This window comes from Hyperoodon ampullatus (assembly GCF_949752795.1).
Source record: "Hyperoodon ampullatus genome assembly, chromosome: 15".
Taxonomy (NCBI): domain Eukaryota; kingdom Metazoa; phylum Chordata; class Mammalia; order Artiodactyla; family Ziphiidae; genus Hyperoodon; species Hyperoodon ampullatus.
Window position 1 is genome coordinate 43139336 of NC_136928.1, and position 21558 is coordinate 43160893.

General features: G+C 39.6%; 1 protein-coding gene across 3 annotated transcripts in view; it reads left to right on the top strand.

Moving 5' to 3' along the window:
* Positions 1–1089: 1089 nt before the first annotated feature.
* Positions 1090–21558, top strand: part of RTN4 (reticulon 4) — a gene marked incomplete at both ends in the record, with an annotated part of 66943 nt that continues 46474 nt past the window's right edge. Inside the window, 3 exons of one of the 3 annotated variants that reach the window (XM_079721271.1) lie at positions 1090–1651; positions 17913–17969; positions 18657–21053. In XM_079721271.1, coding sequence (XP_079577397.1) covers positions 1090–1651; positions 17913–17969; positions 18657–21053 — 3016 coding nt within the window. The remainder of the gene's footprint in view (positions 1652–17912; positions 17970–18656; positions 21054–21558) is intronic. The other 2 variants (XM_079721272.1, XM_079721273.1) reach the window with 2 other exon arrangements.

Here is a 21558-nt window from a genome sequence, read left to right on the forward strand (position 1 = left end):
TGTGAATCAAATTTGCCCTCCAAAGCATCGTTCTCTTTCCACTTTCCTCTCTCCCCTTCCTCTTTGGGTGACTCATCCTTCTACCAAGTAAGAGTCCAGTAGCGGGAAGATCCCAAAACCCTCTTTGAAGGAGATGAGCAGACTTTCAAATGGTCTGCCCCAGTCCCTAGATCGTCCAGCCCAGCTGTTTTGCCTACGTCATCCAGGATCCTCAGTTTAGACTGGGACTGATCTTAAAACTGTCAAAAATATTATTTTTTCTTTTAAGGTGGTGATGGTAGTAGTGATAAGGTGGTTTGGGAATTTAAGTTTGAAAAAAGACAACCTTTTATTTCAAAATCTAAAATATAACGTATACTTCAATCCTTAAGGCTACTCCACGGTCCCGTTATTTGGTACCTTTCTGCGCTCTGGGTTTTTTCCTTTCCTGGGAGGAAAGTTTCCACTCCCAGTTCCCAAGATAACGCCCTTCCGGTGGAGCGCCAGGAGCGACTCCGACCCCTCAGGGCAGGCAGGCAGCCGGCTCGCTTTCCCAGTCCTCTAATTACACAGACTGACCTCCAGCTGTGGGCAAGGCCAAGCCCCCAGTTCGACCCTCAACTACCCTAGGCTGACTGTGGGGTTCCCAGCTCCAAACCCCGCCCATCAAACCCAGCCTGGCCGGTAAAAGAGAGGAAGTGCAGTAACACCCACCCACTTGCGTCTTTTTCCTTTTCCGTTGGGCCGGCTGGTTGCCCGTCAACTCTATCTCTTAGCCGATTGGCTCGCTTCCTCCCGCGTTAGTGCCTGCCTCTCCCTGGCAGGAGGGTGAGTCACGCCAAACTGGGCGGAGAGTCGGTTGGCCTCTCTCCTTCGCTCGTCTGGGCGGCGGCGGCGGCGGCAACTGGGGACGGGGCGGGTGGCGCATCACGGGCGCGGAGGCAGGAGGAGCAGTCTCATTGTTCCGGGAGCCGTCGCCACTGCAGGTCCCTCGGCTCGTTGGGCCCTGCCCCTCTCAGTCCTCCCCATCCCCCACAACTGCCCGCGGCTGTGAGGAGAAGCGTCTTCCGCGGAGGCAGCAGCTGCAGCATCATCTCTCCCCCGCCAGCAATGGAAGACATGGACCAGTCGCCTCTGGTCTCCTCGTCCTCGGACAGCCCGCCCCGGCCTCAGCCCGCGTTCAAGTACCAGTTCGTGAAGGAGCCTGAGGACGAAGAGGAAGAGGAGGAGGAAGAGGAGGACGAGGACGAGGACCTGGAGGAGCTGGAGGTGCTCGAGAGGAAGCCCGCCGCCGCGCTGTCGGCGGCCCCGGTGCCCGCCGCCGCCGCCACCCCGGCTGGCGCGCCCCTGCTGGACTTCGGCAATGACTTCGTGCCCCCGGCGCCCCGGGGGCCCCTGCCGGCAGCGCCCCTCGCCGCCCCGGAGCGGCAGCCGTCTTGGGACCCGAGCCCCGCGTCGTCGGCGGAGCCAGCGCCCTCCCTACCCTCCATTACCGCAACCTCGCCCTCCCAGCTCTCTGAGGACGATGAGCCTCCAGCCCGGCCTCCCCCTCCTCCCCCGGCCGACGTGAGCCCTCAGGTGGAGCCCGCGTGGACCCCGGCCGCCCCTGCCCCCGCCGCGCCCCCCTCCACGCCGGCCGCGCCCAAACGCAGGGGCTCCTCCGGCTCAGTGGGTGAGTGCCGCGCCCTTCGCCTCGCGCCGCCCCTCGCGCCCCTCCCTCTTTTGTGCGCAGCCCCCAAAGCCTGCGCCCAGCCTTCCTCTCCGCCCGGAGGGGGCTTTGTCTGCGGACCTCGGGGCGAAGGCGCCCCCGCTGGTGGGAGCTGCGGGGAGCAGGGTGGGGCGGCCGAGGAAGCCCGGGCTTGTTCTTTATTGTCCGTCTGGGTGTCGGGGAACACGTGCAGCCCGCCCGCTCCCAGGTTCTTCTCTCAGGTCTCCATTCCACCGCGTCCAGGAAGTTAGGAACCCACCCCTTGCAGGAGCTGGGTGTGTATCGAGGAACTAGGGGTGCGGATTCATCGGGCTGGCTCGGTTCCGGGGTGAGGATGGAAGGCCTTGGCGGCCTAATCTTTTGTCTGCCCGTCTGGGTTGCTCCTGGGGAAAAGACGCAGTTTTGCTGTTGGTCTGTGCCTGCATTCACCTCTGGCCCCCCTCCTCAACCCTCCCTCGGCTTGGGTGGACCCATGCGCTTCACACACCCCCTCCCCTCGCTGGTCCAGTGGAGAACGTCCACTTTGACCCGACTGCAGTGAAGGGAGAGCGCCTCCAGTGGTGTGGCGCGTGGAGAACTGGAGAGAGGAGTTCTGGCGAAGACCTGCCGCCGCCCAGCTTACCGGGCTGTGATGTGGCGTCTCCCCCCGCCTCCCGGCTTAACCGAGCCAGGGAAGTAGGACCTGGGCGTCGTGTTCCGAGGGGACGCAGTGCTGCCAGGTGCTCTGCCGCAGGGTCAGGGGAATTGCTGTTAGGGTGGACAGGTTTAGCCTCTTAAGGCATCGTGATTGAATCGTAGAGAAAAAAGGAAAAGGCAAAATGGTTGACATTCCTAAAGAAGGGGAAACCTGTGGATTCCCTATCGGGAATAGGCCAATTGAATTTGTGGCAGATTTACCATGAGACTTCATGAAATGTTTTGAGACAGACGTTTTCGTTTATTGGTTAGAAATACTACTTCGTAGAAGTAATGTTTTAGGTCTGCAGAGACAAATCTGCATAGTCTGTAAATAGTTTTCAAATCTTTTCATTCACGAGCATCTGGTTGTGTGTTGTTATTATTATTAGGGACATTGTTTTATTACCCTTTTCATCTTGGGAAACTGTTTATTTTGGAAGATAAAAAATTAAGTTCGTTAGAGATTGAGAATTCATCTTATTAGACAACGTTAATTAGCTTATTAACAAATAGCTTGTTACTTTTGGGACAAAGTGTCCCACTAGTAGTAAGATTTTTATGTATAAAAGGGCAAGAATCAAGAATCAGGTAGTTAACAGCCTGCTGAGAAATTGTCATAGCCTTGTAGGATTTTAGAAATGGTTTTTTTTCTAGAAAAAGGAACTCAGTGGGAGATCACGGAAGAATTTTTTTTTCTTCAATTCACTCCTGCTCCACAGTGGGGAAAATAAGCCAATAGTGATGTTTCTGAATAGCATTTTGATATTGACATACCCCAAAACATTACTCAAAACATTATTCACTACACTAAAGATATTAGAATCTGAGGAGTAACTCAAATTTTCCTTTTTCTGGGTAAAAACACACATTTTAGAGAAACTAAGGTGAGGTAGAAAAATATTAAATAATAAGAAATTTGCAAATGATAAATTTAATGATTAAGAAAGGCATACTAATTTGTCATCTTGTATTCCTTCGTGGAAACAAAGAAAAGAGTTCTGTTGTTTGAACCTTGGAGATTCAGGAGGTGACAGCATTCTCTTGGAATTTTGACTTTTGGAATACTAAGTTTGGAAGACAAAGGAGAAAGAATATTGCCTACTCAGCGACTCTATCTTTACATAGTTCCCTAATTCTGTATTGATGTTGCCTATTTGGAAAGTTTAGTTCCTTTAGTAAACACAGGAACATTATGATTTATGGGCACAGATAGTTAAGGCATTTCACTGAGTCTGGGTTTCTTAACGAGTTCATTCATTCAACTGATTATTGATTACCTACAAAGAGGCACTATTCTAGGCTATGAGGATATAGCAATAAGCAAGACACATGTGTTCCCCGTGGGGGGAGTACAGATAATATGCACATAATTAAGCAAGTCAGATTAGTGTTAAGTGTTATGAGGAAAATAAGCAGAATGATGGTGTGGAAAATGACCGAGATGTGTGGGAGCCTTTTTAGGTAGGGTGGCACTGAGAGAGGCCTTTCTGAGGAGGTGAGATTTAAGCTGCAGGTATAAAAAATTTCTAAGAAGCTCCTAGGAGGCAAAAGCCCTGAGGCAGTAATAAGATTTGTATGTTTGAGAATCTAGTAAGAAGACTAGTGAGAAAAACTAGGGGGAGAGTGGTATAAGGTGAGCGTGGGGAGGTGGACTACACTTAGATTATTTGAGGTCTCTAACAGGCCATGGTAAAAAATTTTGCTTTTTAAAATATTGTTTATTTTAGAAATGTGCTCCTTAAATATTTATATTGGGATTTTGGAGCAGAAATGTAGTTTTGAAGATTTAGAGAAACTAAAAGGACTGATGTGAGTAAAGACAAAGAGCTGAGCAATGTGCAGGACATGGTTAGAAACATAGAGCAGTCTGACTGGAAGAGGGTTTATGTTAGTGAATATGGTAGATCCCTGACAGTTGTGTGTGTAACATTGTTGTTTACCCTATTTTTTGAGTTAACGCTGATTTCCCTTACTTGGTAAGTTGTAATTTTGCTGTTTGCTGTTGTGCTTGGAGCATCCCCATTGCAATGAAGTAACTGAAGTGAGACTGAAGCCTCTCCCCTGCTGACCATTTTTCATGGAGAAACATTGGCTTCAGGTTAAAAAGGTGGTTGGTTAACCTAGGCTTTGAGGATATGCAAACATTCATTAAGGATAGCATTGAGCTGGTCTCTGGACATGTTCTAAGCCAGTGTTAATTAAGATTGAAAATGTGTGGTAGATCTGGATTCTGAAGGGTGTTGAATGCCAAATTAAGGAATTAGGGTTTTATCCTGCTTTTATCCATGCTCTGCCATTCACAGTTGCCTTTGCTTTTGGCAATTTAAATAATGAAACAAAAAATGTTTTTGTGGTTTCCAAGATATAAAGTTATTTCATTATTTTTCATCCTTCTGAATTACTGCTTTAGACATTGGGAAGCCACTGAAAATTATTGAACTGAGGCATGGCATCATGAAAGCAGTGTTAGAAAAGTGAGTTGGTGACAATATTCAAGATAGGTTGGAAAGAAAAATAGGGGAACTATTTAGAAATATTTCACAGTAGCTCTGAGAGAGGTGAGTAGAGCCTGAACTAGTTCCTTACTAGTTCATTCAGTGAAAATGGAATACAGGGAGGAATATAAGAAACTCTAGGAAGCATGATTTTTTTGGCTCTGAATCTCTGTTTTTATAGTTAGGTTAATAAGACGTTTTATGAAAGCAAAGTTGATAGGACTTGGAGGCCATGGATATAAATACAAAGAAAAGAATGTTGATGCTTATTAAATCAGTTTCAGAGATTGTCTAAAGTTGTTGCAATGGAAGCTTGTATAGAATTGAATATTGTTCATAAGTATAGGTTATGGCTTAAGGATTAAAAATTATTAGTCTTTTACAAAGTCATTTATTATATGATTATATCAGCATAGGAGCACATATTAGAAACGTTAAAAGATTTTGAGTGATACATAGGTTAAATCTTAAGTATCAGTCCTTAACATAAAGTTCAAGTAAACAGTGATGTGACACTCCCAGGAAGTAGTTGCCTCTAAAGAAAGGGATGTCATGCCATAATCCATTCCCCATCCTCTCTCCTCCTATTATTATCTAGAAAATGATAACAAGGAATGGAACTGATGAATTTAGAGATTCTGAATAATTCTCTTGTTAACCATTTCTAATTTTCTGACTAGGAATAACAGTTGGGAAGAAGTGGTGTGCTCCTTAAGGATAAAGTGAATTACATTTCACATTGGTTCCTAGGAAGCTCAGTGTCAAATTTATAGTTCTTTTTAGTAACTCATGAGCTTCCTCAAATCCTTTTTAAAATGAAGTGATGAATATATACTGAACCTTTGATACATGTCTAATTATGTGGAATAGTATTTAGAAACATGCTATCTGAGCACTGTATTTCTGTAAACTTGGAAGATTTGCTATGTTATATGAAACGTTTCCAAAAAGGAACATATTTTCTATTGTTCAGTAATTGACTCTGTTTTATGTGTAGTTATTTCATAATATACCTAAAAGCAGTTTATTTGAACCACTGCTGTTGCAAGGCTCCAATTTAAATGACACATTTTAAAGGTACTTTGCTAGCCCAGGGTAAAAGTACCAACCAAATGGATAATAGTTCTTGATTTTTCCCTGGGACCTCTAAGTAGAAGTAAATGTTGGCAGATAAACTATTCTTACAGTACATTCTTTGAGACTTTTTGTTCCTATTTCTAAATATAGACCCTAGAAGGCCCCTCTGGGGGTGGTAGCACCAGGGATGGGAACTGTAAGGGCAGAACCATAATTCATCAGCCGTGTTTAAATGGGTGAGTGTGACCTTTGTGGCCAGCTAATGTAGGACATAGGCATGCAAAATGGTAGGACCCAGCTCTACTTATGCTAAGGTGTTCTCAGACCAATGGCCTCATCATTCATTTCAACTCTAAAGGGGAATTGATAATTTCACATCTAAATTGATGGGTTTTTATTTCTTGGAATGGTGATTCTTAATTTTTAAGTTGCTTTACTAATGTGTTCCCGTAACATTCTATTCTTACCTCATCATATGTATCATACTGTATATATGGGAATGGTATGTTTACTCATTTCTGTTCACCAGACTATATGCTCCTTGAGGAAAGGGGCTGATTACCTTTTTTTCCTTGAGGAAAAGGACTGTATGACATCATATTTGCATTGCTGAGCACAGTGCCTAAGATGTGGCATAGGCACTCAGATATTTGTTGAATGAATATAATATTATAGATGAATCCTGAGCTATATTCTGTATCGTTCTAGAATTACTGCAATATTTTCTCTCAAATAAAAATCCCAAGTCTTGGGACTTCCCTGGCGGTCCGGTGGTTAAGACTGTATGCTTCCACTGCAGGGGGCATGGGTTCCATTCCGTGGTCAGGGAAGTTCTGCATCGTGGTGTGGCCAAAAAGAAAAAAAAAACCCAACTCTTTTGAATTAAAGCATTAATTTATTTACATATACAGGGTATATGGATGTACCCTATTTTATTTAATCAGTCTCTTATTGATGGTTAATTAGGTTGTCTTTCAGCTTTTTCTGTTGTAAATAACATTGCTGTGAACACCTTTAAATATACCTCTTTGCAAATACATGCATAGAAGTATATATATGTGTTGTAGGATATATGCGTTGTAGGATAAATTCATGTAAGTGGAATTATTGATCCAAAGGGTGTGTGCATTGAAAATGTTGATAGATAATGCCAAACAATAGGTACTACTCCTACTCTTATAGTAGGAGCTGTAAGCTGCTAAATATTGGATTATCTTTTTAGCAGTCCCTGAGTCCCTTGCTTAGATGGCCCTCTAGTTTAAAAAAAAAAAAACATTATTTCTTTAATGACTTGCTCTTATTACCATAGATGAAGAAGGCTTATAAAGTTTTGTTGTTCAAACAGATTTGGCAATAGTCTAGTTATATTGGTGGTCCCTTGGAAGTTCAATATTAAGAAAAAATTAGCACACTTTTTTTTTTTTTAACCAGGTTTAGGGCGGAGTACGGGGACAAAAAAGATGAGTAGAGATTGTAGTTATGAGAGGTACATGTAGGAGATTAGGAAAGAATACAAGCTCCCACCCGTAAAGTATTTTCTGCTGTCTTAAAACCAGAGGACTCTTGTGGTTGTACTATAGGGGCAATTATATATTTATGTTCCATCAGCTGCCTTTGTGAAAAGAGAAAAAAAATCGCTTGTTTTTTTCTCCCCAACTTTATGGACTGACTTGTAAATTTGACTAATTGGAAGGTCCCGTTGTTAAATTTATTTATCTCGGTGTTCTGACAGCCCTAGGTGAAGCTGACCTAAAGCATTAAAAAATTTTTTTTAATCTACTGGAGTCTTTGGTCTCAGAAAAGAAGGGAATTTACTTGTTTAAAATTCTGTTCATCTTTTTTCTAAGGGGGTTTAAACATATCATATAAATCTCTTTCACAAATAACCTTTATAACTTTTCAGTCTCAACTAATCACCATCATTATTAAGTTACTGAGAGTTTTATTATTCTACCAAGTTCTGGATTCAGTTTGCTAATATTTTGTTAAAGAATTTTGCATGCCTGTGTAAGGAATATTTTTCCGTATTTTTATTTTCTTGTAATAGCCTTGTCTGGTTTGGGTATTAGTGCATAAGTCTGTGAAACATTTTGAGAAGTGCTTGCTCTTCCTTAATTTGCTGAAGGAGTTTCATAAGCATCCTTCGATGTTTATAGAATTTACTAATGAAGCCATCTGACCTTGGAGTTCTCTTTGTCAGATGGTTTTAAATTATGGGTATACTTTTTTTTAAGTGATATAAGGCTATTCAGATTTTCTACTTCTGCTTGTGTCAGTTTTGGAAATGTATGCCTTTCAAGGAACTTGACTATCTCATCTTGATGAGTGGACATCAAGGAATTTGTCCGCTCACCTAAGTGTGTAATTTATTGGCATAAACTTGTTCATAATATTCTCTTATTTTTTAGGATTTATAGTGATAGTCCCTTTTTTTTTTTTTTTTTTTTTTTGCAGTACGCGGGCCTCTCACTGTTGTGGCCTCTCCCGTTGTGGAGCACAGGCTCCGGACACGCAGGCTTAGCGGCCATGGCTCACGGGCCTAGCCGCTCTGCGGCATGTGGGATATTCCCAGACCAGGGCACGAACCCGTGTCCCCTGCATCGGCAGGCGGACTCTCAACCACTGCACCACCAGGGAAGCCCGATAGTCCCTCTTTTATTTCCAATACTTATTTTTCTCTTTTTCTTGATCATTTTAGGGATTATCAATTCTATTGATCTTTTCAAGGAACCAACTTTTGGTTTCATTGATTTTTCTCTGTAGTTTGCATGTTTCCTATATCATTGATTTCTGCTGTTATTTATTTTCTGTTACTTATTTGGGTTTAACTTGCTCTTTTTCTGGTTTCCTTAAGTGGAAGCTTTAAACTTTGAATTTAACTCTTTTTTTCTAAAAGCATTTAGAGCTATAAATTTCTCTCTAAGCATTGCTTTAGCTGTATCCTGCAGATTTCCATTATTATTTGATTTAAATTATTCTTTAATTTTTCTTGTGATATATTCTTTGATCCATGAGTTATTTAGAATTGTGTGTTTAATTTCCAAACATTAGGGCATTTTCCAGAATTCTTCTATTTTATTGATTTCAATTTAATACATGTGGTCAAAGAACATATGCTGCATGATTTCAATCCTTTTAAATTTATTGAGATTTGCTTTATAGACCAGGAAATGGTTTATCTTGGTGTATGTTCCATGTGTACTTGAGAAGAATGTATATTTTGTTGTTGGTTGTGGTGCTCTATAAAAGTCAGTTCATGGAGTGTTGTCTAAATCATCTATATCCTTGTTTATTGAGTGTGTGTGTATGTGCATGTGTGTCCAGTCTATCAATTAACTGAGAGTTGAATGTTAAAATTTTTAAATAATATTTGTAGATTTGTCCTTGTTTCTCTTTAGTTTTGATTCATGTACTTCCATTACACCTTTCCCATATACCTTTAGTGTTGTTATATCTATTTACTGTTATGTCTGATTACTCCTTTTTCATTATCAAATGCCCCTCTTTACCTCTGGTAATCTCAAGATAATACTTGTGTTTGAATCTACTTTGCTCGACATTAGTATAGCCATTCCAGATTTTGTAGGATAAGTGCTTGGATCATATATCCTTTTACGTTCTTTTACTTTTTTTTTTTTTTGCGGTACGCGGGCCTCTCACTGTTATGGCCTCTCCCGTTGCGGAGCATAGGCTCCGGATGCGCAGCCTCAGCGGCCATGGCTCACGGGCCCAGCCGCTCCGCGGCATGTGGGATCTTCCCGGACTGAGGCACGAACCCGTGTCCCCTGCATCGGCAGGCGGAGGCTCAACCACTGCGCCACCAGGGAAGCCCCTTTCTTTTACTTTTAATCTACCTGTGTTTTTATGTTTAAAGTGTGTGTCCTATTAAGTGGCACATAGTAGGGTTTTTATCTAGCCTGAAAACCTCTGCCTTTTAATTGGGGCCGTTTTCTACATTCAGTGTAATTTTTTTTTTTTGCCGTACGCGGGCCTCTCACTGTGGTGGCCTCTCACTGTGGTGGCCTCTCCCGCTGCGGAGCACAGGCTCCGGACGCGCAGGCTCAGCGGCCATGGCTCACGGGCCCAGGCGCTCCGTGGCATGTGGGATCTTCCCGGACCGGGGCACGAACCCGTGTTCCCTGCATTGGCAGGCGGATTCTCAACCACTGCGCCACCAGGGAAGCTCTCAGTGTAGTTATTAATATGATTCACTTAAGTCTGTTTGTTTATTTATTGGCTGCTTTGGGTCTCAGTTGTGGCATGTGGGATCCTCCATTGCGGTGCGTGGGCTTCTCTCTAGTTGTGGCGTGTGGGTTTAGTTGCCCCACAGCATGTGGGATCTTAGTTCCCCCACCAGGGATTGAGCCAGCATCCCCTGCATTGTAAGATGGATTCTTAACCACTGGACCACCAGGGAAGTCCCCATTTAAGTCTCTTTTCTCTTTGTCCCATCTGCTTCTGTTTTTTTTTTGGTACTTCTGCATATTCCTTCCATCCTTTGTGCTTTTATTGTCATACATTTTACTTCTACATATATTATTATATATTGTAATTATTTAAGCTTCAAAAGTCAGTTTTTTTTTTTAAATTCCTAGGTATTTTATTCTTTTTGTCGCAATGGTAAATAGGAGTGCTTCCTTAATTTCTCTTTCAGATTTTTCATCATTAGTGTATAGGAATGCAAGAGATTTCTGTGCATTAATTTTGTATCCTGCTACTTTACCAAATTCATTGATTAGCTCTAGTAGTTTTCTGGTAGCATCTTTAGGATTCTCTATGTATAGTATGTCATCTGCAAACAGTGACAGTTTTACTTCTTCTTTCCAAATTTGTATTCCTTCAAAAGTCAATTATTCTTGAAGGAAATTAAGGTATGAGAATACTTTGTATCTACTCATATATTTACCATTTCTTTAAAGAACTTAGGGAATGAGAATATTTTGTATCTACACATACATTTACCATTTCTGCCCTTCTTCATTCCTTCATGAAGATTTGGGTTTCTGTTTGGCATCTTTTTCCTTCATTGTGAAGAACTTCATTTAACATTTCTTATTGTGCAGGTCCCTTGGTGATGATTTCTTTCAGCTTTTGTTTTCATCTTTTGTTTGTCTGTTAATATCTTAATTGAGCTTTACTTTTGAAGGATTTTTTGATGAATACAGTCAATTTTGTTATTTGTGGTGGTTATGGCCTATAAAGTCACAGAAAATACTGAACTCGCAGATACTGAATCATTGTCCCTAGGGGAAATACAGGGTTAGGTTCCTGTGAACCTTTAGTCATAACATTTTTGTTATTTGTCAGTATATAACTTTGTTTTAAGTGTGTTTCTATTTAAAGAAACACATTATTTGATATATATTGTAGACTAATTAACATTGAACTCATGGCTAACAGAACTATAACTCATGTCTGAATAAACCTTATCTAACACACGTGTTTCCTCTGTAAGGTACATCATAGCCTTCTTGATGTTAAGAACACTAGACAGCACTTTAGCATTGTGCTTAGGGGCCATATCAGAATACCAACAGAAAGCACAGAAATGTAAACAGTAGAGCACTAAATAGACTGCTAAAAGAATACTTGTTTACTGTATGTGAGCTGAAACAAGAAGGCATAGGCTTGCCTTGTTTGACCTCACCTGGCAACATATGTTGGGGGACTGGAATGTATGGCTATTCTGCATGTGCCTGCTGCTGTAAGTACTGATTTTGGGTTTTTCAATTTAGTGAGTAGGCCAGTTGGCAAATTAAGGAATCAGATTATGATGGTTGGCTGCATGCAATTCTAGGTTTGCAGTTTTTTTCATCATTTTAAAGAATGTTTTATTATCTTTTGGATTGCGTTGTTTCCAGTGAGAGGTCAGGTCATTCTTATTGTTTACCTGCTTTTCCCCTCTGTTTTTAAGATTTTTCTCTGTCTTTGGTTTTCAGCAATTTGGCCTCTACAGTGTAGTTCTTTGTGGTTTTGTGTTTATCCTGCTTGTGGTTCATTGAGCTTCTTGGATCTGTGGGCTGGTATTTTCTATCACTATTTTCAAATATTAGGCCGTTATATCTTAAAACTTTTTTTTCCTGTTTCAGTCATTATTGTCTTTGGGGGGACTCCAGTTATGTATGCTTTAACTGCTTGATTATCTCATAGGTCATTGAGACTGTTCATTTTTTCCCCCCAGCTTTTTGTTCTTCATGCTGTGCTTCAGTTTGGATATTTTCTTTCTGTTGCTCTTTAAGTTTATTGATCTTTTCTTCTCCATTGTCCAATCTACTTTTAAGCTCATCTGGTGAAATTTTCTTTAGGTTAATGTAATTTTCAGTTACAGCATTTCCATTTGGTTCTTTTTCTAGCCCATGTTTTTCTACCAAGACTCTCTGTTCACTCATTATGTCTATCTTTTACTGTACATACTTAGGAATTTTTAAAAGCTGTTTAAATTTCCATTTTAATATTCATTAATCCAACATTTACACTATCTCTTTTTGTTTATATAGGCTGTTTTTTCTTATTTATGCTCAAATTTTCTTCTTTTCATGTCCAGTAATTTTTTATTTTATACTGCTTGTCATGGATGTGGTGATAGTTTTGTTCTGGAAGGCAATTGATGTGCTGGCAAATCACCTTGATCTTTTTAAGTCTTGATTTTAAAGTTAGGGTGGGTCTAGAGCAGTGGCTGGCTGACTTTTTCTTTAAGGGCAAAGTAGTAAATATTTTAGGCTTGTGGGTCATACAGGTTCTATCTAACTACTCATCTTTGCCATTATAATGCAGAAGTAGCCATAGACAATACACCCCATGAATGGACATGACTTTCTCCCAATACAACTTTGGCCCATGAGCCATGTTTTGCTGACTCTTGGTCTAGAGTATCCCTTACTTTAGGGTTATAGTAGTCCCACTCTTAAGGTGTACCTTTTCTGGAATCTCACTTTTATGCTTGGGATGTTTATGAGATCTCTCCACTCTGACTGGCCAGAACTTTAGGTCAGGTCTTCCAGAACAGTCTGACCTCCAGAATATCCATTCAGCTCACAACTCTATCATAGATTTGTCTGCTGGATCTTGGTAAGTCTTGTGATCTATATGTGCAGCATTATATTCAGCCAAATGTTTAAAGGGAACATCTATCTAGATTTCTGGAGCGCCTTTTCTTTGAAGCTTTCCTTTGTATGTCACCCTGCCCCACAAATCCCAGACAACTCAACAGCTTCCTCTGCTCAGCAAGAGCGCAGTATCCTTGGGCTCCTCTGCCATGTGCTGTTGACAGAAAGTGCTTTCAGACAGAAAGCCAGGGCATTCCTCTGGTGTGCTTCCCTCTTCTCAGAATTACACTTCTGCCTGTGGTCCAGTGTCTCAGGACAGTTGCTTCATATATTTTGCCCAGTTTTATAGTTGTTTATGTTGGAAGGGTTAGTGTGATAAAATTACTTTCATGGCTAGAAGCAGAGGTTCTTCTCTATGATTTTAAAGTGCAGTTTATTTTTCTTGTTTTATAAATTAGATATGATTTTACTGACCACTTATACTTTTTTAAGTTTATTTTATTTATTTATTTATGTTTGGCTGCATTGGGTCTTTGTTGCTGCACGTGGGCTTTCTCTAGTTGCAGCGAGTAGGTGCTACTCTTCGTTGTGGTGTGTGGGCTTCTCATTGCTTCTCTTGTTGCAGAGCATGGGCTCTAGGCACGCGGGCTTCAGTAGTTGTGGCTCGCGGGCTCTAGAGCACAGGCTCAGTAGTTGTAGTGCATGGGCTTAGTTGCCTCGGGGCATGTGGGATCTTCCCAGACCAGGGCTGGAACCCGTGTCCCCTGCATTGGCAGGCGGATTCTTAACCACAGAGCCACCAGGGAAGCCCTGACCACTTATACTTTTGGTTGATAAACAGGTTTTGAAATGAACCTGTCATGGAAAATACTCGGTATAAGAGTGTGTGGACATTGTTGAGATTGTGATAGCATATATATATTTTTTGAATTGACCAGTAATAAATTCAAAACTGATAATGCCATTTTTACTTTCTTGAAAAGTGATTTACTAAAAAAAAAAAAGAATTTCTCCAGTGAACTTTAATTTTGCAACTGATTCTTGTGTAGTGGAAGTAATTAGCGTTCACAGTTTGTAGCCCTGAGGCAGTTAATCGAAACTTACATTCTAGTTTTAGGCTTAGGTAAGGAAAAGAATCTAACATTAGGGCCAACATGAGGAACAGATCATTTGGAAATCTTTCATACTGTCATTATAAGCAGTTCAGTGGTTCTATTTATTTTACTGAGGGTAATAAGGAAATAAATATATATATATGTGATTATAGTTTAAATTATTTTCTAGCTTTGTCATTAACTAAGCTATGTGACTTTGAATAAGTTGCTTTATTCTCTGAGCTTAGGTACCTGGAAATGTAGATGATTAACAAAAATAAGGTAAGAATGAGTATGTTTTACAAAGAGAGTTAGGCTGAATATGGTGAATTTGAGCATTAGTGGATGTCAGCGTTCATATGCAGGAGGGGGAAGCATGGGTTTGGTTAGGAAGAAGTTTATTTTGTTAGCATAGATGACATGTAAGGAGATGTTGAGATAAGCTTAGGCAGTTAAATTGGGGCCATATAGTGCAGGGCCTTATATATCTGACTAAGAACTTTTGGTGTAATTCAGTATGTAACTGGGAGCTTTTAAATATTTTCGAGCAAGAAAAATATATAGAATTGTCCTATTTGATGGCTGTAGAGGAGAGAGGTAATAGGAGAGTTCTGGCTTCCCTTTTGCCTATTTAGTGAAAACTTTTTTTTTTTTGTAATATGACATTATGTTTTTACTTAATGTGGATATATATAATTAAGTCCTTAATATTTATTGTTTCTTCTGGCTGTCTGTTCAAATAGTACAAATGAGATTGATGATTAAGGTTTTAATTTCATTCAGTAGTTAGAATTTGGCATTATGAGTAGATCATAGAAAGAAGGGGAGTTGTTTGCCTTTTTTGTAAGCCCAGTAATGTAAGTGTATGTGTAATATATCTCAGTAATTCAGAACATTTTATTTTTTACTTAATATAGGATCCCTTATTATAAAATAGTTTATTCACTTGTGAAAGTGAGGGTCTTGCAGAAAAAGGAAGATGAAAATCAGTAATTCTTTTTCAGAACAGGAAATAGATAATTTTTAGGTGTTTTAGCCTTAGAATTTGGTAGCTTTTGTGATATATAAGTATTGTTGATCAAAATTTTCTTTTGACATCGTCAATTTTATTAGTCATTTTCAAATTCTAAATTTGTATAGTAAAGTCTAGAAAAGAAGTACTGCAGAGCGGTTAAAGGAAAGAGCATGGACTGGTAAACTATGGATTCAGTCTCAGATCCATCACTTTTTTCAGTTTTGTGAGTGGGGAAGTTACTTAGCCTTTTTATGCCTCTGTTTCCTCATCTGTGAAATCAAGATAACAGTAGTACCTATTTTACAGGGTGGTTTTGAGTATTAAAAGACCATGTGAAATCAATATGCCTGGCCATCCTTAACATCTCTATAAATGTTGTTATATGGTGAAGTAAAAGCAAACAATCAGTCAAATATTTTGGATAATTACAGGGTATTTGCTGGGTGACTGTTTATCTTGTTTCAGGAGCTCAAATTTATGGGGCTGATAAAGTAGGAATATGTAATTTATTATTGCACTTGTGCATAGGATGCAGCACATGAACTTGGGAGTTAGACCTATTCAAATCCTGGCTCTCTGGCCTCCTAGCTCTGTGACTTAGGGCAAATTGTTTCTTTTTTCCCCTTCCCTCCCTCACAACATTTTGAGGTTGTTACTCTTTATTTTGCAAATGAGGAAATGAAGCACAGAAAGGCTAAGTAGTAACTTTCTCAGGGTTACACATTTATATTGTGTAATATGTGACGGATCTGGGGTTTGGACCCAGGCAGTTTGATCCCATGATTCATGATGGGCCTTAGTAGGAGTCCCTGAGCAACTCTCTTCTTCTTGAAGGCAAAATGGTAATGACCTCTTCTGGATTTTTTTCTAAGTGCTTTTAGAAATGGAATACTTGTTTTGTGGCTAATTTTGGATTGAGTCTCATTTTACAAAATGAGGATTTATTTTTTTTTGGAAATTTGTGAATATTTCAACTATCAATTTATAAACTTTCTCACTTGACCAAGTGCCAGGAATATAGTTTTTACTATAAGAGATATTCTGGTATTAGATACGCATAAGAATATATTTTTAAAAAATACTTTAAAATTTTGGCACAGTTTTAGATATAGTTTGGTTTCCCTCTGATTTTAACATGTTTCTAGTTCACTTTACAAGTAGACTGTCTCTGAATTAGTTGGCTTTTAACTGTATTGTCTAGATGAAAAAGACAACCATTTTGTTAAGGATTTGCTTCCTTATATTTAGGTGGAGCAGCTGTGTAATTATTTGGTTCTGCTCTTTGACCCCCAAATCTCAGTTTGTACAACATTATAATTCATTATTTTAGCTGAAAGGAATTTTCAAATTGTCATTTTACAAACGAGAACTGTGTAATTTAACTAAGATTACATAACAAGTCATCTTTAAAAAGTGTGTACACATATGTGTAAATTTTATAAAATCTCATAAGGCAGTGTGTCTTACTGGTTTGGATGAGTGGCCCATTCAACCTGTTGTTCTAGGTTATAGGAGACTCTTAAATGCATGTCATGGATTTCCCATCTCCACCCCATCTAGGAAGCCTTTAGATATGACATCATACCTAGTATGAATTTAAAATTTATGTGACATTATGAATTTAACTCTCCTACTCATCAAAAGGAATACCCTTGGAAGACAAGTTCCATGTTCATGATAGCCACATCTGTGATTTATTTTTTTTCTATTAATCAGCCTTGTCTAGCTTGTTCTTCCAGATAGAAGTGTCCAAATTTATTAGGTCCTCTACACTAAGGGAATACCTCCTGTCGTCTCTCAGACTATTTCACATTGTCTTTTGCTAGAGCCCTTTCTCTAGTATAAACCACAGAAGATCTTTAGCTCAAGATCTCCCAATTGCAGGTATAAAATGACATTGTACAAGGTTAATATACCAATATATAGTGTATTAGTTGACTGGGGCTTCTATACCAAAATACCATAGACGAGGTGGCTTAAACAACAGAAATTTATTTCTTACAGTTCTGAAGGCTGGGAAGTCTAAGATCAAAATGTGGGCAAGTTAGGTTTCATTCTGAGGCCTCTTTTCTTGGCTTATAGGTTGCTACCTTCTGTATGCTCACATGACCTCTTCCTGTGACCATGGTCCCACCCTCATGACGTCATATATTCCTAATTACTTCCGAAAGGCCCCATCTCCAAACACAACACATTGAACCTTAGGGCTTGAACATAATGAATTTTAAGGGAAACACAAACATTCAATTTATAACATACAGCATATATTGGTTAAGAAAGTGAGCTCTGGAGTTGAATTGTCTGAGTCTCACTACTTATCTATTGAGTGAGTTACTTGTCTGTCACTCTTTTTTTTTAATCTGTTGAATGAGATATTAACAGCAACACTTGTAAGAGTAGAGTTGTAAGGAGTAAAATGAGTTCTTGCATCATGTAAATCACTTAGAATAACAAGTAGAGAATACGCATGATTTTCTGAAAGTGTTCTAAATTGAACATATACCAATAAAAAAAGATAAGATTAGTATATTAAAGCCACTTTGGTTCATGAAGTTTCTTTAACATAAACATGTTATTGCCTCTTGAAAAATGATAGGTTCTATAGATATCATTTAATCAATTTTATAATATATATTATAATTTAATCTGGATTAATGGTACTACTAATGGTACTACTTTTTCCTTTCCATCATGGCTTTTTCTCTGTAGATAAAGTTTTGTGTTAACTCATTACAAACTGAACCCTTTGCTTGTTCCTCTTTAGTCTCCTTCCAACTCTGTCTTTATTTCTGCTGAGGTTATATTCTATTTGTTTTTCAGATGAGACACTTTTTGCTCTTCCTGCTGCATCTGAGCCTGTGATACACTCCTCTGCAGGCAAGTTCTTTCTGCTAGCCTTTTACCCTCTGTGTATTCTAACTTTAATTCTTTAGTTATGTTCACTCTGTGCTTAGTAGTTTGAATTTACTAAAAATAAGCATGGTTCCAAGAATGTTTATCTACTGACCAAGTTGAAATTTGCATTTTATATGCAGTGTCCAAGAGAGAAATGGGCAGAAACCTGATTAATAATTGGAAATGTGTAAGGAATTCTTGGCCCCTTGATTTATGTTTACATATTGACTAGTCATTTTTTCCAAATACAGTTTATTTGCTTATAGCTGACAGGCTTTCATAGAAAAGAATGTCAGCCTATGACAGTTAATTATCCAGTGCCCTTTCTTTCTTATGCTGTCAAACTCTCTTCTCAAATCCTCATTTCTTCCTCTGAGACTAGTTAGAAGTAGCTTTTCTCAGTTAATTGTACGTGAGGTTTTTCTCAAAGATTTGATGTCTTTGCATAGTATATAATAGCTTCTGTAGCCATGCATATGTTTTTTGACAATAGCTTTAATTTTTCAATTATGATTCAGTCTACTTGATTATTATTTATTAACTAAATGTTATTAGCATTTTAGTTATCAGTAAGTCTTTACTAACAGTATTTTTGAATCTGTCATAAAACTTGCATTAAATCTGAGAACACTGGCATTCTCTAACTTTCCTTTCTGTCCATGGTCACAGAAAAAATTATGGATTTGAAGGAGCAGCCAGGTAACACTGTTTCTGCTGGTCAAGAGGATTTTCCATCTGTCCTGCTTGAAACTGCTGCTTCTCTTCCTTCTTTAGCTCCTCTCTCAGCTGCTTCTTTTAAAGAACATGAATACCTTGGTAATTTACCAGCAGTACTACCTACCGAAGGAACACTTCGAGAAATTTCAGATGAAGCTTCTAAAGAATTCTCAGAGAAGGCAAAAAAACCATTTGTAGACAGAGATTTACCAGAGTTTTCAGAATTGGAATACTCAGAAATGGGATCATCATTCAGTGGCTCTCCAAGAGCAGAATCTGCCATAACAGTAGCAAATCCTAGGGAAGAAATAATTGTGAAGAATAAAGATGAAGAAGAGGACTTAGTTAGTAATAACATCCTTCGTACTCAGCAAGAGTTACCTATAGTCCTTACCAAATCAGTTAAAGAAGAGGATAGAGTTATGTCTCCAGAAAAAACAAAAGACGGTTTTAATGAAAAGGGAATTGTAGCAGAAGCTCCTATGAGGGAGGAATATGCAGACTTCAAACCATTTGAGCGAGTCTGGGAAGTAAAAGATACTTATAAGCAAGATAGTGATGTTTTGGCCGCTGGAGGTAATATAGAGAGCAAATTGGAAGGTAAAGTGGATGAGAAACGTTTTTCAGATAGCCTTGAACAAACAAATCGTGAAAAAGATAGTGAAAGTAGTAATGATGATACTTCATTTCCTAGTACACCAGAAGCTATAAAAGATGGTTCAGGAGCATATATCACATGTGCTCCCTTTAATCCTTCTGCAAACATTTTCCCCTTGTTGGAAGACCATACTTCAGAAAATAAGACAGATGAAAAAAAAATAGAAGAAAAAAAGGCCCAAATTGTAACAGAGAAGAATGCTAGTGCCAAAACATCAAACCCTTTCCTTGTGGCAACACAGGATTCTAAGACAGATTATGACACAACAGATCATTTATCAGAGGTGACTGAGGAAGTAGTGGCAAACATGCCTGAAGGTCTAACCCCAGATTTAGTACAGGAAGCATGTGAAAGTGAATTGAGTGAAGCTACAGGCACAAAAATTGCCTTTGAAACAAAAATGGACTTGGTTCAAACTTCAGAAGCTATGCAGGAGTCACTTTACCCTGTAGCACAGCTTTGCCCATCCTTTGAAGAATCTGAAGCTACTCCTTCACCAGTTTTGCCTGACATTGTCATGGAAGCGCCATTAAATTCTGTAGTTCCTAGTGCTGGTGCTTCTGCAGTGCAGCTCAGTTCATCACCATTAGAAGCTCCTCCTTCGGTTAATTACGAAAGCATAAAACTTGAGCCTGAAAATCCCCCACCATATGAAGAGGCCATGAATGTATCACTAAAAAAAGTATCAGGAATGAATGAAGAAATTAAAGAGCCTGAAAGTATTAGTGTAGCTGTTCAAGAAACAGAAGCTCCTTATATATCTATTGCATGTGATTTAATTAAAGAAACAAAGCTCTCTACTGAACCAACTCCAGATTTCTCTAGTTATTCAGAAATAGCAAAAGTTGCACAGCTGGTGCCCACTCATTCTGAGCTAGTTGAAGATTCCTCACCTGATTCTGAACCAGTTGACTTATTTAGTGATGATTCAATTCCTGAAGTTCCACAAAAACAAGATGAAGCTGTGATACTTGTAAAAGAAAATCTCATTGAAACTTCATCTGAATCAATGATAGAACATGAAAATAAGGAAAAACTCAGTGCTTCACCACCACCTGAGGGGGGAAAGCCGTATTTGGAATCTTTTCAGCCCAATTTAGATACCACAAAAGATACCTTATCATCTAATGAAGTTTCAACATTGATCCAAAAGGTGAAAATTCCTTTGGAGATGGAGGAGCTCAATACTGCAGGTTATTCAAATGATGGCTTATTTATTGCTAAGGAAGCAAAAATAACAGAGAGTGAAACATTTTCAGATTCATCTCCAATTGAGATTATAGATGAGTTCCCTACATTTGTCAGTTCTAAAACAGATACTTCTCCTACATTAGCCAGGGAATACACTGACCTAGAAATATCCTACAAAAGTGAAGTTGGTAGTGTCCAGGTTGGAGCTGGGTCATTGCCTTGCTCAGAATTACCCCATGACGTTTCTGTCAAGAGTGTACAGCTTAAAGATGAAGAAAAAGTTCATGTCCCAGATGAGTTCTCCAAAGATAGGGCTGATATTTCAAAGGTGCCCTTACTGCCTCCAGATGTTTCTGCTGTGGATGCTCAAACAGGGATAGGCAGTATAGTTAAACCCAAAGTTCTTGTGAAAGAAGCTGAGAAAAAACTTCCTTCTGATACAGAAAAAGAGCACAGACCACCATCTGCTATATTTTCAGCAGAGCTGAGTAAAACTTCAGGTAATCAATCCATACATTATTTTGTGCTTTCTTGCCACCTTTTGACCTATGGAACATTCTACTACATTTTGTGTAGTATGTTACATTTATAGTGTCTGATATATCACATTGATAAAAATTCTTTTTACTGTCTCAGTTTAAGATTTTAGTGCTTTTTCTAGCCCGCTTGCACTCATCATGCACCTTTGCTCTTAGCTTTTCCACACAATTATTTGTTGGTCATTTTTATATTGCACCATGGAACTAGAAAAAACTTTTTTTAGAATTGGCTTCAATGTCTTTTCCCTTCTTTTCTTTTTCTTTTTCTTTTTTTTTTTTTGCGGTACGCGGGCCTCTCACTGTTGTGGCCTCTCCCGTTGCGGAGCACAGGCTCAGCGGCCATGGCTCAGGGGCCCAGCTGCTCCGCGGCATATGGGATCCTCCCGGACCGGGGCACGAACCCGTGTCCCCTGCATCGGCAGGCGGACTCTCAACCACTGCGCCACCAGGGAGGCCCTCCCTTCTT